At 38.6% G+C, this 14209-nt stretch overlaps 1 protein-coding gene across 1 annotated transcript; it reads left to right on the forward strand.

Annotated features, from left to right (window-relative positions):
• Positions 1-2730: 2730 nt before the first annotated feature.
• Positions 2731-13445, forward strand: LOC106826696 (zinc finger protein 782-like). The gene is made up of 4 exons (XM_070495475.1): positions 2731-2836; positions 10579-10674; positions 13246-13254; positions 13411-13445. The coding sequence occupies exons 1-4, from the start codon at positions 2731-2733 to the stop codon at positions 13443-13445; spliced, it is 246 nt and encodes an 81-aa protein (XP_070351576.1).
• Positions 13446-14209: the final 764 nt, after the last annotated feature.

A 14209-nucleotide genomic window follows, 5' to 3' on the forward strand; every position in this document is an offset into this window, starting at 1 on the left:
GAAAGTACCATTGATTTTTTTCAGTGTACTTAGGAGTTTCTTAGGAAAAACGCTTAAGTTGTTTACAGTGAATGAGTTTAAATAACTTCATACGCATAAAGGTTATACTTATAGGTTAAACGCTAGAAATGGGGTTACCTGGTCAGAGGTTAAATGCATTTTTAATTTTGATAAATACTGCACAATTGCCCTCCATAGTGGTTGTAACATTTTGCATTCTTGTGTGCAAAATATTTGTTCATGTGCCATTCATTTAATTGAGCACCTACTATGCACCAGGCACTATTCTAGATACTGCTAAGACAGTAATGAACACAATAGACAAAAAGCTGTCATCATGTAGCATACGTTAAAGTGAGGAAGAAGAAAAAAACTTTTAATAGTAACTTAGTTTGTGTCAGAAGTTGAAAAATTCCTATGGAAAAAATAAAGCTGCATAAGTTGTATGGAGAGGGTTTGGAAGGACAGATTTTAAAATAAAGTAGTCAGGCTTCCATTAGAAGATATTTTAGAGAAACTTTAAAGAAAATGAGGGAGTAAGTTGCTTGGACAGTTAGAGAACATTTTAGTCCAAGGAAGTACCCAGTTGTCTGACCGCATGTCCGGGTGCACGAGCGGTGCAGGATTGGTTGTGGAGAGACCGAAGAAAAGGCCCAGAGACGACGTATGAGACAAAGGGCTTGTTGGGTCTTACTTACAGGGTGTGTCCAGTGGCGGCCGCCTGGAAGGAGTTACTGTTGCCTCGAGCAGAGAGGGGTTTGCTTATGTAAGCAGGGAAGCAAAGGATACGGGCTTGCCAGGAGGGACTGTCCTTGCATGGTGGGCGTTCCAGGGATCAGTAGCTCATGTGGAAGGGCTCTGTGTTCCCTCAAGATGTGATGTGCTTTGAGAAAAACAGTTACACTGCCAGATGGTTAGCATACTGGGGACATAGGCTAGTGCCAGGCAAGCGTGACCCTACACCTGTGCGAATGCCCTGAGACAGCGTAGTGCTAAAGGGATTCCAGGACAGCTAGGAGGCCAGTGTGTCTACAGCAGAATAAATACGGGGAGTAACAAAACAGATAAAGAGGGTGGGTCGTGTGGGATCTTGAAGGCCATTGCTGAGTGTCTGGCTTCAGCTGAAGTGACATGTGGAACCATTCTGAAGGGTGATGTGGCATGAGTTCCCCCAGACCCAAAGACCATGACTTGAGTGCATGGCTGTACAGGGAAGAGTGAAACAGGAAAGAGAAATTAAATATTGGTGTTCTCTCAAATTCTGTATTTGGCCAGTTCTCTCCTAGGTTTATATGTCTTTTCTGAGCCAGGTCTTTCCCTCTGATGACTTCAGTTACCACCTTAATGGCTAACATCTCCTAAATTTTTGTCTTTATCCTAGACTTCTCATGTGTGCTCCAAAATCATACAGACAGTTGTGGTGTGGATAATTCCACCTCTTTGCTCGCAGAGATTTTAAATACAAAATGAGAATCTGGGCTCACTATGACGTTCTGCTTCTGCCCAACCCCATTCTCCTGTTCTTTTAGTCTCAATTTATGGCATCATCCATCACCCACCCAATTTCTCACGCACCTTCTCTCTCTAGCTGCCCAAGAAATTAATGACCGGATTTTGTTTTTTTCTCTTAGAGGTTTAGTGTCCTGTGCTTCACTCCCATTGCTTTGCCTTAACATAGCTGGTCATCTCTTAAGTTGGTTTCTTCTGTTTTAAGATTTTCTCCACGCCTCTTCTAGAGCATTGCTTCTTGAAAGACGAGTCTAGTCATATGTGCCACCTCCAGGGCTTACATGTATCTTTGTTGGTTCCCCATTATCCCAGCAGAGAATTCTGCGTGGGGTGTGCGTACCCTAGAGAGTGCTCAGGACAGTCCATTGGGGTACAGGAAAAGATTAGAGGAGGCCTACTTATAATAATTTTATCTTAAAAAAATAAAGCACTAAGCTTGATCAGTGTATTAGTTTTCTATTGCTGTCATAACAAATGACTACAAACTTAGAGGCTTAAATCAACACAAGTTCATTATCTGACAAGTCTGAGGATTTGAAGTCTGACAGGTCTCCCTGGACAACAATCAGGATGTTGGCAGGGCTGCATTCCTCTGGAGGTCATACGGGAGATCTGGTTCCTTGCCTTTTCATTGTTTCTAGAGGCCAGCCCACATTCTTTGCCCCCTGGCTGCCTTCTTCCATCTTCAAAGCCAGCAGCATCATAACCCCGCTCCCCCAAGCCATCTTTTGTTGTCAGTCTCTCTGACTACAACTGGGAAAGGTTCTCTGCTCTTAAGGATTTGTGTGATTAGGGTGGGTCTACCCAGATAATTCAGGCTAATACCCTCATTTCAAAGTGCTTAACCTTAATCACATTTATAAAGTCCCCCTTACCCTGGAAGGTAACGTGTTCACAGGTTAGGTCATGAAGATCTTTAGGGCACCGTTATTCTACCTGCCATTATCAGTATTAGATTAACTGGTAATGTATGTTTATAATATAAGTACATACAAATTAATTAGGATATGAGAGTAATATTTGTACTAATTGTATGAGAACCCCAAAGTATAAGACAAAGTTAGGGCCATAATAGGCATCCTTTATAGCATTTTGTCTTAAACTCTCGACAGTAAACATGATAAGAATTAATTCCCAAAGATATTTTCCAGGTCTCCTGTTTCTGAACTCTCCGTATTGAATAGAAATGTGCTGTTACAGGCAGCGGTGTCATTCAAGGACATGACTGTGGAGTTCACCCAAGAGGAGTGGCGGCACCTGGGCCCTGCTCAGAGGGCCCTGTACAGAGATCTGATGCTGGAGAACTACAGCCACCTGGTCTCCGTGGGTGAGCAGACCTTACCATGTGACTCCCTCTAGAATGTAACCTGTTTTTTGTTTTTTAATGTTAATTATTGTTGTGGAGGTGTATTTAACAAAAAACGAAACTCAACAGTTTTCGTTGTACAATTATTGAGTTTTGAGAAATATATACAGTTGATTTTTGTCACCAAAATCATGATATAGAATATTTCCATCACCCCAAAATGTACCTTGTAGCCCTTTGTAGTCATTCCCATCCTCCCACTCCCCCAGGGTCCTCGCATCCGCTATTCAGCTTCTACCATGTTTTGCCTTTTTCATAATTACATGTAAGTGGAATCATACAGCATATACTCTCCTTTGCCTGACTTCTTTCACTGAGCATAGTGCTTTTGAGATTCAAACACATTTTGTACATTAGTAGTTTGTTATTTTTATTTCTGAGTTGTGGTCATTTGTACATATATAGTCTGTTGTCTACTTACCAATTGATAGACATTTTGGTTGTTTCCAATTTGGAGCCGTTATGAATTAAACTGTTATGAATGTTTGAGTGCAAATCTGTGTGAACATTTGTCATTTCTCATACGTAAATACTGAGGAGTTGATCGCTGGATCTTAGGAAAAGTGTATGTTTAGCTTTATAAAAAACGGCTAAATGTTTCCAAGGGGTTATATTGCTTTCATGCCTATTAACAAGGAATGAGAGTTCTGGTTGCTCCACATCCTAACACTTGGTCTTCTAGTCTTACTATTTTTCACCATTCTGTTGGGTATCTAGTTGTAGCTTAGTAGGTTTTAATTTGTATTTCCCTAATGGCTAATGACGTTGCAGATGCGTTTTTGTGTTCTGTTTCGGAAATCTCTGTCTAATGCAAAGTCACTAAGTGCAGTTTGGGAGGTCTCCAAGACCACTTGCAGGTTCAAGGATTCACTAGAAGGATTCACAGAGCTCAGAAAAGCCATTATACTCTTGTTTATGGTTTATTACAGCAAAAGGATGTAGACTAAAATCAACAAAGGGAAGAGGCACGTAGAGCACAGTCCAGGAGACACCAGGTACAAAGCTTCCAGCTGTCCTATCCCAGGAGAGTCATGTGGGCAGTCCTCTTTTTTCCCAGCAAGGGTGTATGGTAATGCACACAGAGTATTGCCAACCAGCAAAGCTCACCCGGGCGTTGGTCTCCAGGGTTTTTATTGGGAGTCAGTAATGTAGACATGGCTGATGGCCTGCTTGGCTAACCTCAATCTCCAGCCCCTCCAGATGTCAAACCAAGACCATGTGGCCCAAGGGCCCTACCCACCATAAATCACATAGTTAGCATTGTCCTTAGGTAAACAAAGACACTCTTAGCAGGCAGGACATCCCAGTACCCTCGGGCTTACCTCTCCAGGAGCTGGAAAGAAGCCAAAACTTTCTTTGGGCAAGGTGAATCTTCTATTGCACACTTAAGATTTTCTCCTGTTTTCTTCAAGAAGTTTTATACGTTTATGTTTAACACGAAGTTTATGATCCATTGCCAGGTATTTCTCTATATTGTGTAGACTAGAGTTGTGGTTTATTTTTCACATTTTGAAATCCAATTATATCAGCAATAACAGATGCATAAGTTATTCTTTCTGCATTGAACTGCCTTCGCACCTTTGTCAAAAATAATTTGGGAGCCGTCCCGGTGGCACAGCGGTTAAGTTCACACATTCCGCTTCTCGGCGGCCTGGGGTTCGCCGGTTTGGATCCCAGGTGCGGACATGGCACCTCTTGGCATGCCATGCTGTGGTAGGTGTCCTACATGCAAAGTAGAGGAAGATGGGCACCGATGTTAGCTCAGGGTCAGGCTTCCTCAGCAAAAAAAGAGGAGGACTGGCAGTAGTTAGCTCAGGGCTAATCTTCCTTAAAAAAAATAAAATAAAAAATAAAAATAAAAAAATAATAAATTGACCATAAAGTGTGGATCTCTCTGGACTATATTTTCTTTCATTGATCTGTATGTCTATCTTTATGCTAATACCACATTCTTGATTAATGTAACTGTAATAAGTTTTGAAATCAGAAAGGCTAAGTCCTCCAGTGTTGTTCATCTTTTGAAAATTGTTTTGGCACATATGGTTTCTTTGCATTCCCATATAAATTTTAGAATTATTTGTCAGTGTCTTCAGAAGCCCTGCCAGAATTCCAACTTGGATTGTCCCCCACCTGTGCTCAGTTTGGGAATGATTTTACATCTTCATAATATTGAGTCATTCTGTTCCATGAAAATGACGTGTCTCTCCTTTTGTTTGGGATTTTTCTCTTTCTTTGCAATATTTTATGGTTTTCAGTGTACCTGTCTGTAGTAGGACTGCCGTAACAAAATGCCATGGGCTGGGTTGCTTAAACAACAGGAATTTTTTTCTCACAGTTCTGGAGGCTAGAAATGTAAGATCACGGTGTAGGTTTGGTTTGCCCTGAGGCCTCTCTCCTTAGCTTGCAGACAACCACCTCCTCCCTGTGTCCTTACATGGCCTTTCCTCTGTGTGTGCCTCCTGTTGTCTTCTTGTATGTCCACATTTTCTTTTACAAGAACACTGGTCAGATTGGATTAGGGCTCACCCTAATGGCCTCATTTTAAATTAATTACCTGTTTAAAGTCCCTCTCTCCAAATATAGTCACATTCTGAGGTACTGGGTGTTAGGACTTCAACATAAAAATTTGAGGTGGGAAGGGGAGACAAAATTCAGCCCATAACACTGTCTTACAAGTATAATCTGAGACCTACCCTTTGCAGTTGGAAATTTGTTAACTTTTAATTTTCAGTTGTTTATTGGAAGTGTCTTTAAATACAATTAGTTGACATATATTTTTCTTTCTTTCTTTCTTTCCTTTTTTTTTTTTTAGATGAGGAAGATTGGCCCTGAGCTAACATCTCTTGCCAATCTTCCTCTTTTTGCTTGAGGAAGATTGCCGCTGAGCTAACATCTGTGCCAATCTTGCTCTATTTTGTATGCAGGATGCTGCCACAGCATGGCTTTGTGATCAGTGTATAGGTCCTAGCCCAGGATCCAAACCCACGACCCCCAGGCCACCAAAGCAGATCATGTGAACTTAACCACTGTGCCAGAAGGCTGGCCCCTGCATATATTTTTCTTTAGTTAGGTTAGGACTGGTTAGGACTTCCAATAATACTGAATACAAATTGCAAGAGGAGGCGTCCTTGCCACATTCCTCATCTTAGGGGGAAGCATTCATCTTTCAACACAAAATATGATGTTATCTGTAGGTTTTTCAGAGTTGCCATTTATTAGATTGAGGAATTTGTTCTCTTCATAGTTTGCTGAAGTTTTTCTTTTTTAATTTATCAATGGATGTTGAATTTTGTAAAAAGCCTTTTCCTTATCTTCTGAGATGATTGTATGGTTTTTCTTTTTTATTTGATTAATATTATGAATTACATTGATTTATTGTAATAGCTTGATTGAGATATGTTCCATAGCATAAAATTCATCCATTTTTAAGTGTATAATTCAGAACTTTTTTAGTATATTCACAGAGTTGTGCAATCACCTCAATCCATTTTAGAACATTTTCATCACCCAAAGGAAAACCTCGTACCTTTAACTGCCACACACGCCCCCATTGTTCCCATCCCTCTCAGCCCTGGGCAACCACTAATCCGCTTCTGTGCCTATGGGTCTGACTATTCTCAGCATTCCATATAAATGGAATCATACAATATGTGGTCTTTTGTGTCTGATTTCCTTCACGTAACATGTTCTCCAGGTTGATCCATGTTATAGCATCTGTCAGTGCTTCATTTCTTTTTATTGCCAAATAATATTTCATTTTATGGATAGACCAGGTTTTATCCATTCATCAGTTGATGGACATTTAGCTTGCTTCCATTTTTTGAATATGAAGAATAATGCCGCTATGAACATTCATGCACAGGTTTTTGTGTGGACATTAGTTTTCATTTCTCTGAGGTATATACCTAGGAATGAAATTACTAATTCGTATGATAACTGTGTGTTTAACCTTTTGAGCAACTGCTGGACTCTTTCCAAAGGAGCTAGGCCATTTTACGTTCCCACCAGCAATGTGTGAGAATTTCAGTTTCTGCATCCTCATCTCCTATTTCTTTAATCATAGCCGTTTTATGTAGATGTGAAATGGTATCTCATTGTGGTTTTGATTTGCATTTCTCTCATGACTAATAATGTTGACTATCTTTTCATGTTCTTATTGGCAATTTTTATATCTTTGGAGACATGTCTATTCAGATCCTTTGCCTGTTTTTTTATTGTTGAGTTATGAGAGTTGTTTATGTATCCTAGATGCAAGTCCCTTATTGAATATTTTTGATATGTAAATATTTTGTCCTATTCAGTAGGTCGTCTTCTCACTTACTTGATGGTATCCTTTGAGGCATAAAAGTTTTAAATTTTGATGGAGTCCAATTTACGTATTTTTTCTTTACTCAATTTATCTATTTTTGCTTGTTTTAGTGTCACATCTAAAAAACCATTGTCCTGCATATAAGATCATTGTTATGATCTAAGAATCCAGGGTCATGAAGACTTTCTCCTATGTTTTTTCTAAGAATTGCATAGATTTAACTCTTACATTTAAGTCTTTGATCCATCCCGCTTTGAGTTATTTTTATATGTGATGTGAGATTATGTTGATTTTTGAATGTTCAAAAATCTTATACTCCTGAGATGAACCCCAGTTGGTCATGACATGTTAACCTTTTTTATATTTTGCTAACACTTTTTTAAGGATTTTTGCATCTATATTTCTAAAAGGATAATTGTAGATTTATTTTCTTGTTATTGTGTTTTCCTGAGTCTGATGTCATGGTAATTCTTGCTTCATAGAGTGAGTGAAATGTGTTACCATTTTCTAGAAAAGTTTGTATAGAATTCGTATTATTTCTTTTTTAAATGTTTGGTTGAATTCACCACTGAAGCTATCTGAACCTGGAAAGTTCTTAATTATAAATTTAACTTCTTTAATAGGTATACTGCTATTCAGGTAGCTTTTTTTCCTCTGCCTTTTTGAACAGGCTTTGATAGGTAGTGTCTTTCAAAGAATTTGACAATTTTATATAAGATATTGAACTTATTGGTATAATGCTGCTTATAATATTTCCTTATTATCCTTTTAGTATCTGTAGCATCAATATTGATATCCCCTCTTTCATTCTCAATATTAGTTATTTGCATCTTCTTTTTTTTGCTGAGATTCACCCAGAGCTAACATCCACCACCAATCTCCCTCTTTTTTTTTTAAAGATTTTATTTTTTTCCTTTTTCTCCCCAAAGCTCCCCAGTACATAGTTGTATATTCTTTGTTGTGGGTCCTTCTAGTTGTGGCATGTGGGACGCCGCCCGGATGCGCGCGAACTTAACCACTCGGCCACGAGGCCAGCCCCACCAATCTCCCTCTTTTTTTTGCTTGAAGAAGATTAGCCTTGAGCTGACATCTGTGCCAGTCCTCCTCCATTTTGTATGTGGGTCACCGCCACATCATGGCTGACAAGCAGTGCAAGTCCGCACCTAGGATCCAGACCCACGAACACTGGCCACCCAAGTTGAGTGTGTGGAACTTTAACCACTCAGCCACAGGGCCAGCACCTGCATCTTCTTTTTTACATGGCCAGTTTATCAAGTGTATTGATCTTTTCAAATAAGCAGATTTTAGTTTCATTGATTCCTCAATTATTTTCCTCACTTCTGTTTCATTTTTTTGTTGTCTTTCTTCTACTTAATTTTAGTTTAATTTGGCCTTTTTTCTAACATTTTATGGTAGAAGCTTAGATCATAATTTGAAAGTTTTCTTTTTTCTAATAGAAGCATTTAAGGCTATATGTTTTTCTCTCAGCACTGTTTTAGTTGCATCACCCAATTTATATATGCTGTTTTCATTTTCATTTAGTTCGAGATTATATTCTTATTTGTCTCATGATTTATACTTTGACAGATTGGCAGTGCAGAAGTCTGTTGTTTAATTTCTAAGTAGTTGGGCTTTACCTAATTATTTAGCGTTACTAGTTTGTGATTGAATTCCTTTTTGTTCAGAAAACATAGTCTACATGAACTTAATGTTTTTCATTTATTGAAAATTGTTATGGTCCAGCATATGATATATCCTTCTGAATGTTCAATATGTGCTTAAAGATAATGCTTTTTTTGTTTTGGTATCTCGTGTTGTATAGATGAAAATTAGGTCAAACTGATTGTATTATTCAAGTCTTCCACATTCTCTCTGATTTTTTGTCTACTTGTTCTCAGTTACTGAGGAAGTTGTGTTGATGTCCAAGTGTAACTGTGGATTTGCCAAGCCTTCCAATTCCATCGGGCTTTTCTGTGCATTTGGAAGTTCTGTTACCAGACATATCTGCCATCTGTTGTGATTGTTATATCCTTTGGATGAATTATCCTCTTTGTTGTTATGCATCATGTCCTGTTTGTCTCAGACAGTATTTCTTTTTCTGAACTTCATGTGGTGCAACTGTAACCCCCTGACTTTCATTTGTTTAGTGTCTGCAAGGTATTGTTTTCCTTTTATTTCTAACCTGTGTTATGTTTAAAACGGGTTTCTTATAGGCAGTGTGTAGTTTGTGTTTGCCTTAACATATTTCCCCACTCTCTGGGATGCAGTTATTTGGACTTAGTTTGGATCCTTTAGGACCTTCTTTTTAGCTTTATTGTGTGGAATTAGAGCGCTCTCTGAGGCAGGGCTCATCTGGTCTCTACTAAGGCACAACCCTTAGGCTGTCTTGCCAGATCTCCCGTGTTTTCCCATGGGTTAGCACCTTAACCTCTGGCTGGGGAAATACACACTTCCCAACCCTGCATGTGCTTTGGCAATTTTCAGTCTATTCCTTTTCACTGATCTTTCCCAACCCTGAGCAGTTTCCTTACCTGCATCCTCAACTGACTACTCAGCCAAAAACTCAGGGACCCTTCTGTATATCTCCACGGCTCTATCTCAGTACAGCTTTCTTCTCCAGCATTTTGCCCCAAGACTCTAGTTGCCAGGCCTTTTCTAGACTTTGAACTTGGGGGCCAGCCCAGTGGCATAGTACTTAAGTTCGCTCACTCTGCTTTGGCAGCCCAGGGTTCGTGGGTTCGGATCCCAGGCACAGACCTACACACTGCTCATTAAACCATGCTGTGGCGGCATCCCACATACAAAAAATACAGGAAGATTGGCACAGATGTTAGCTCAGGGCCAATCTTCGAACTCTTATTCCCTCAACTTACTGAGATCGCCAGGCTCTGTTTTGATATCCTCTTTCTGTGCCTAGAAACTCTCTGCTGTGTCAGTTATAGGATACGTCTCATTTATTTCCCTTTTCTCAATATACAAAAGTGACATTGTACCATTCCTTTCACCAAATGACATCATTTACTGCCTATTGTCCAATGTCTAAAAACCATTGTTTCATATATTTTGTGTGGTTTTCCAGTTGTTTGACATGGGATGGTAAATCGATCTGTTATTCCATTGTTGCAGAAGTGGAAGTCTGTATGTAGTGCCTTTTTTAAAACCAAGTATATGTGGGCGTTTATTGGAATTTGATGTTATTTAGGTGTGTGATTCAGGAGTTCAAGGAGATTGGTACTTTTTGAGCATCAGAATATATTTTTGTTGTTACCATCCCCATAAAGGGGTCACATGAGCACCTTCAATGTCCTGTTCTTACAGTTGGACCTTCCTAGACATTCAGAAACACTGAAGCCTATTCAGCTGACCCATATTTTAAATTATTTGCCTTTTACAGGGTATTGTTTTACAAAACCAAAAGTGGTCTTCAACTTGGAGGAAGGAGAAGAGCCGTATTTGTTAGAGGAAGAATTCCTAAACAGGAGCTCCCCAGGTGAGTTACTGAGCAATAGCAGAAGGTGTTCAGGGGAAATTAGATCCAAAGTGGACAGTTAGAGGTGAACACTTCTGACACGTTTATCTTTGGAAGCTTTGAAAACTAGATCCCATAAAATGTGGAAGGGGAAAAGTGTCACATGAGGGATGCAATGGAAGCATGTTCATCTTGTCATTCTTATGTCTAGGAGCCCAGGTATCTCATTTACATCTGACAAACCAAGGAATGCAGTTATATTTAATAGTAAAAACTAAGATTATAAAAGCAATTAAAATTAGAAAAATCAATAGAAAATTATTTTAAAACCTATTAATAGAATATGATGTTAGATTTTTATCAAAATACAATACCTATGAAATAACTTGGAAAGTTTGAAATGCAAAATAATAAATTATTAAGTCAATAAAATACAAATAGCTCAGCGTTCGTTTAACTACTGCTTAAGGTTGAATTCAGGTCAAAAAACATTAAATAACTAAAGGAGCACTTGAATATTGCTAAAGAACACAGTTTAAAAAGGAAATATAAAGGTATTGATTATATGTGCACCAAATATATTACCATCATGATGCGTAAAACAAAAACTGCAAGACTTAAGGAGAACTAGGAACACATGAGGTATAGTAGAGCTTAATATACCGCTTTGATTTCTTGTCGAATCCAGTGAACAACTGAAACTCTAGAACTGGGGTTAGCAAATTATAGCCAGCTGCTAGTTTTTGTAAATAAAGTTTTATTAAAACTCTACTAAGCCCATATATATATATGTATATGTGTATATATGTGTGTATATATATATGATTGCTTTTGTGGAGTTGTTAACTTGCTTGCTGCTTGCTTTTGATGTCACTGGGTGTTAATCCAGGAAACTTAAAGGTATGTATACCTGTCGTAAACAGGATTTGGTCCCCCATGATCTTTGCCCCCTGGTTTTACATCTAAATATTTTCAATTACTTGGTAGAGGTAGACCTTGAAATAGGGAGATTTTCCTGGATTATCTGAGTGGGCCCGAAGTAATAACATGGGCCTTTAATAGAGGACGAAGAAAGCAGAAGAGTTAGAGAGATGCCAAAGAAGAAACTGGAGAGATCCAAAGGGTGAGGGGGACGCAGTCACCATTGCTGGCTTTAAGGATGGAAGAAGGGAAGGGGCTATGAGCCAAAAACTGCAGGTATCCTCTGTGAGCTGGCTGACAGCCAGCAAGGAAAGAAGGACCACAGTCCTCCAACTGCCAGAAACTGAATTCTGCCAACAACCCAAGTGAGAAGTGAACAGATTGTCTCCCTAAGTACCTCCACAAAAGGATGCTGCCCTGCCAACACCTTGATTTTTAACCTGGTGAGACCTGTGTTGTACTTCCCAGCTATAAAACTGTAAGATAATAAATTTGGAATGTTGAAGCCACTACCTTTGTGGTAGTTTGTTACAGCAACAATAGGAAACCTCAGAGCCAGGCCATTCTGCTCCTCTTAGTAGTCCATGGAGTGTCATACAGCAAAAGGAATGGACTGACCTTCAACTACAAACAAAAACGTGGGTGATCTCACAAGTAATGTTGAGCAAAAGAAGAAGACAGAAATGATTATAACAAGCTCTATGATTCAGTTTATATAAAGCAACTGATAAAACCAAGCTGTGTTTTTTTTAGGGATGTATGCATGGGTTGTAAAACTATAAAGAAAAGGAAGTGATTATAAGTTTCATGAGAGAAGTGACCTGTAAGCATGGAAAATTTGTACTCAAGAAAGAATACAAGGGGTGTTCCAAATCTAGTTATTTTCTGTTTCTTGACCTGGATGGTGATTCCATAGGTGTTCATTTTATGCTGCTTGTTAACTTGCACAGAGGAGTTTTTTTGCATATTTGTTAGGTTTGCAAAATCTAACAAATTTGTTTGCAAAAAGGCAAAACGAGATAAACTAAAGAATGGGAGATGACGTTTGTTACGGATACACCCAGCAAAGGATTTGCCTTTATATAAAAGGTAAGTCAGATCTTGTCATGTCACCTTCTCAGTATGGCTTTCTATGTCCACTGTATTTAAATGACATCTCTCATCTCATATAGTCTACTTCTCCACTTCCTCTGTGTTTATTATTCCCTGAAGCACTCATTATCTCTTCTTACCCTGAAATCGTATTTCAGAATTTGTAATTATCTGCCAAAATTGAAAGTTTTCAGTGGTACCACTTCTGTCCCACATACCTTTCTGCTTCATTTGGCGGTGCTGATCATGCTTGCTATAATCCATCAAGTTTTGGATTAGTCATACCCGCCTAAATGCTTATTCTAATCTAGTCTGCTTTGTTTAAGGTTGTATTTCAGTGCCTGTAACAAATGAAATGCATAATAGGGTGTGGTAGGCTGAATAGTGTCCCCAAGAGATACTCAAGTCTCAGTCCCTGGATACTGTGAATGTTAATCTGGCAAAAGAGACTTTGCAGATGTGATTAGCTTTAGGGTCTTGAGATGTGGAGATTAGTCTGGATTATCCAAGTGAGCTGTAAATGCAAAAACGTGTATACTCCATACCAGTTCCCTTTCTCTACAATTCTTTTTTCCCAAGAAAGAAAATGTAGGTAATATGCACTTGGAATTACTTTATTATTGGAAAACTGGACTGGAAACCAGAGTCAAATAAATATATAATAGGGGATATGTATATAAGCCCCATTCCATAAGAAATGTCTTATGTTTCATATGATGTTCCTAATTTTCTCATTTTTGGAAGACTGCCAACTTGATGACCTCCTAGAAAAGAGCTAGGAAAATGAAGACAAACATTTGTGGCAGATTTTATTCATCAATGACAACACATTGACTGCAGAGCAAGAGAAACACTCAGGAACGCTATATAATTGGGCATTGACATTTTTCATTCAAGAAAAATGCCCTGTAATTATGATACTGCAGGACCTACATACCTGGGTTTCATCCTATTGGCTCAACACTGTAAATCTTCAAGAAAGAAGGATAATGAATTTAATGTATGTGAGAAATGGCTCTTCAGTATTAGGGATGCAAGAACTTACATTGAAGAGAAATCTTCTGAATATAATAAAAATGTGAAAGCTCTCAATCATAAGAAGGAAGTTATTAAGCATCAGACAATCCAGACTTTGGGGAAAGCTTTTGAATATAATCAACATAGAAAGTTTTCTGCGATAAGACTGCCCTTATTATACCTAGAAGTGCCCACGCAAAAGAGAAACCTAATAAATAAATTTAGAAAAAAATGTATGTCATAAATCAACCCTCATTGTCTCACAGAACATTCAGAAAAGAAGAGTAATAGTGAATTTCATAGATAGGAGTATAATGAAAATGGGAATGATTTCAGTAGGATCACTCAACTTCAGAGAACTGACACAGGAGGATAAACTTTCAACCAAAAATTAGACTTTGAAGAACATCAGAGAACTGACACAGGGATGAAACCCTTTGAATATGGAAAAAATTTCATTGATAATCCAGAAATCATAGTAATTCGGAGAACTCACATAATGGAGAAACCCTGTGATTATAACACA

Source organism: Equus asinus, chromosome 23 (genome assembly GCF_041296235.1).
Source record: "Equus asinus isolate D_3611 breed Donkey chromosome 23, EquAss-T2T_v2, whole genome shotgun sequence".
Classification (NCBI taxonomy): domain Eukaryota; kingdom Metazoa; phylum Chordata; class Mammalia; order Perissodactyla; family Equidae; genus Equus; species Equus asinus.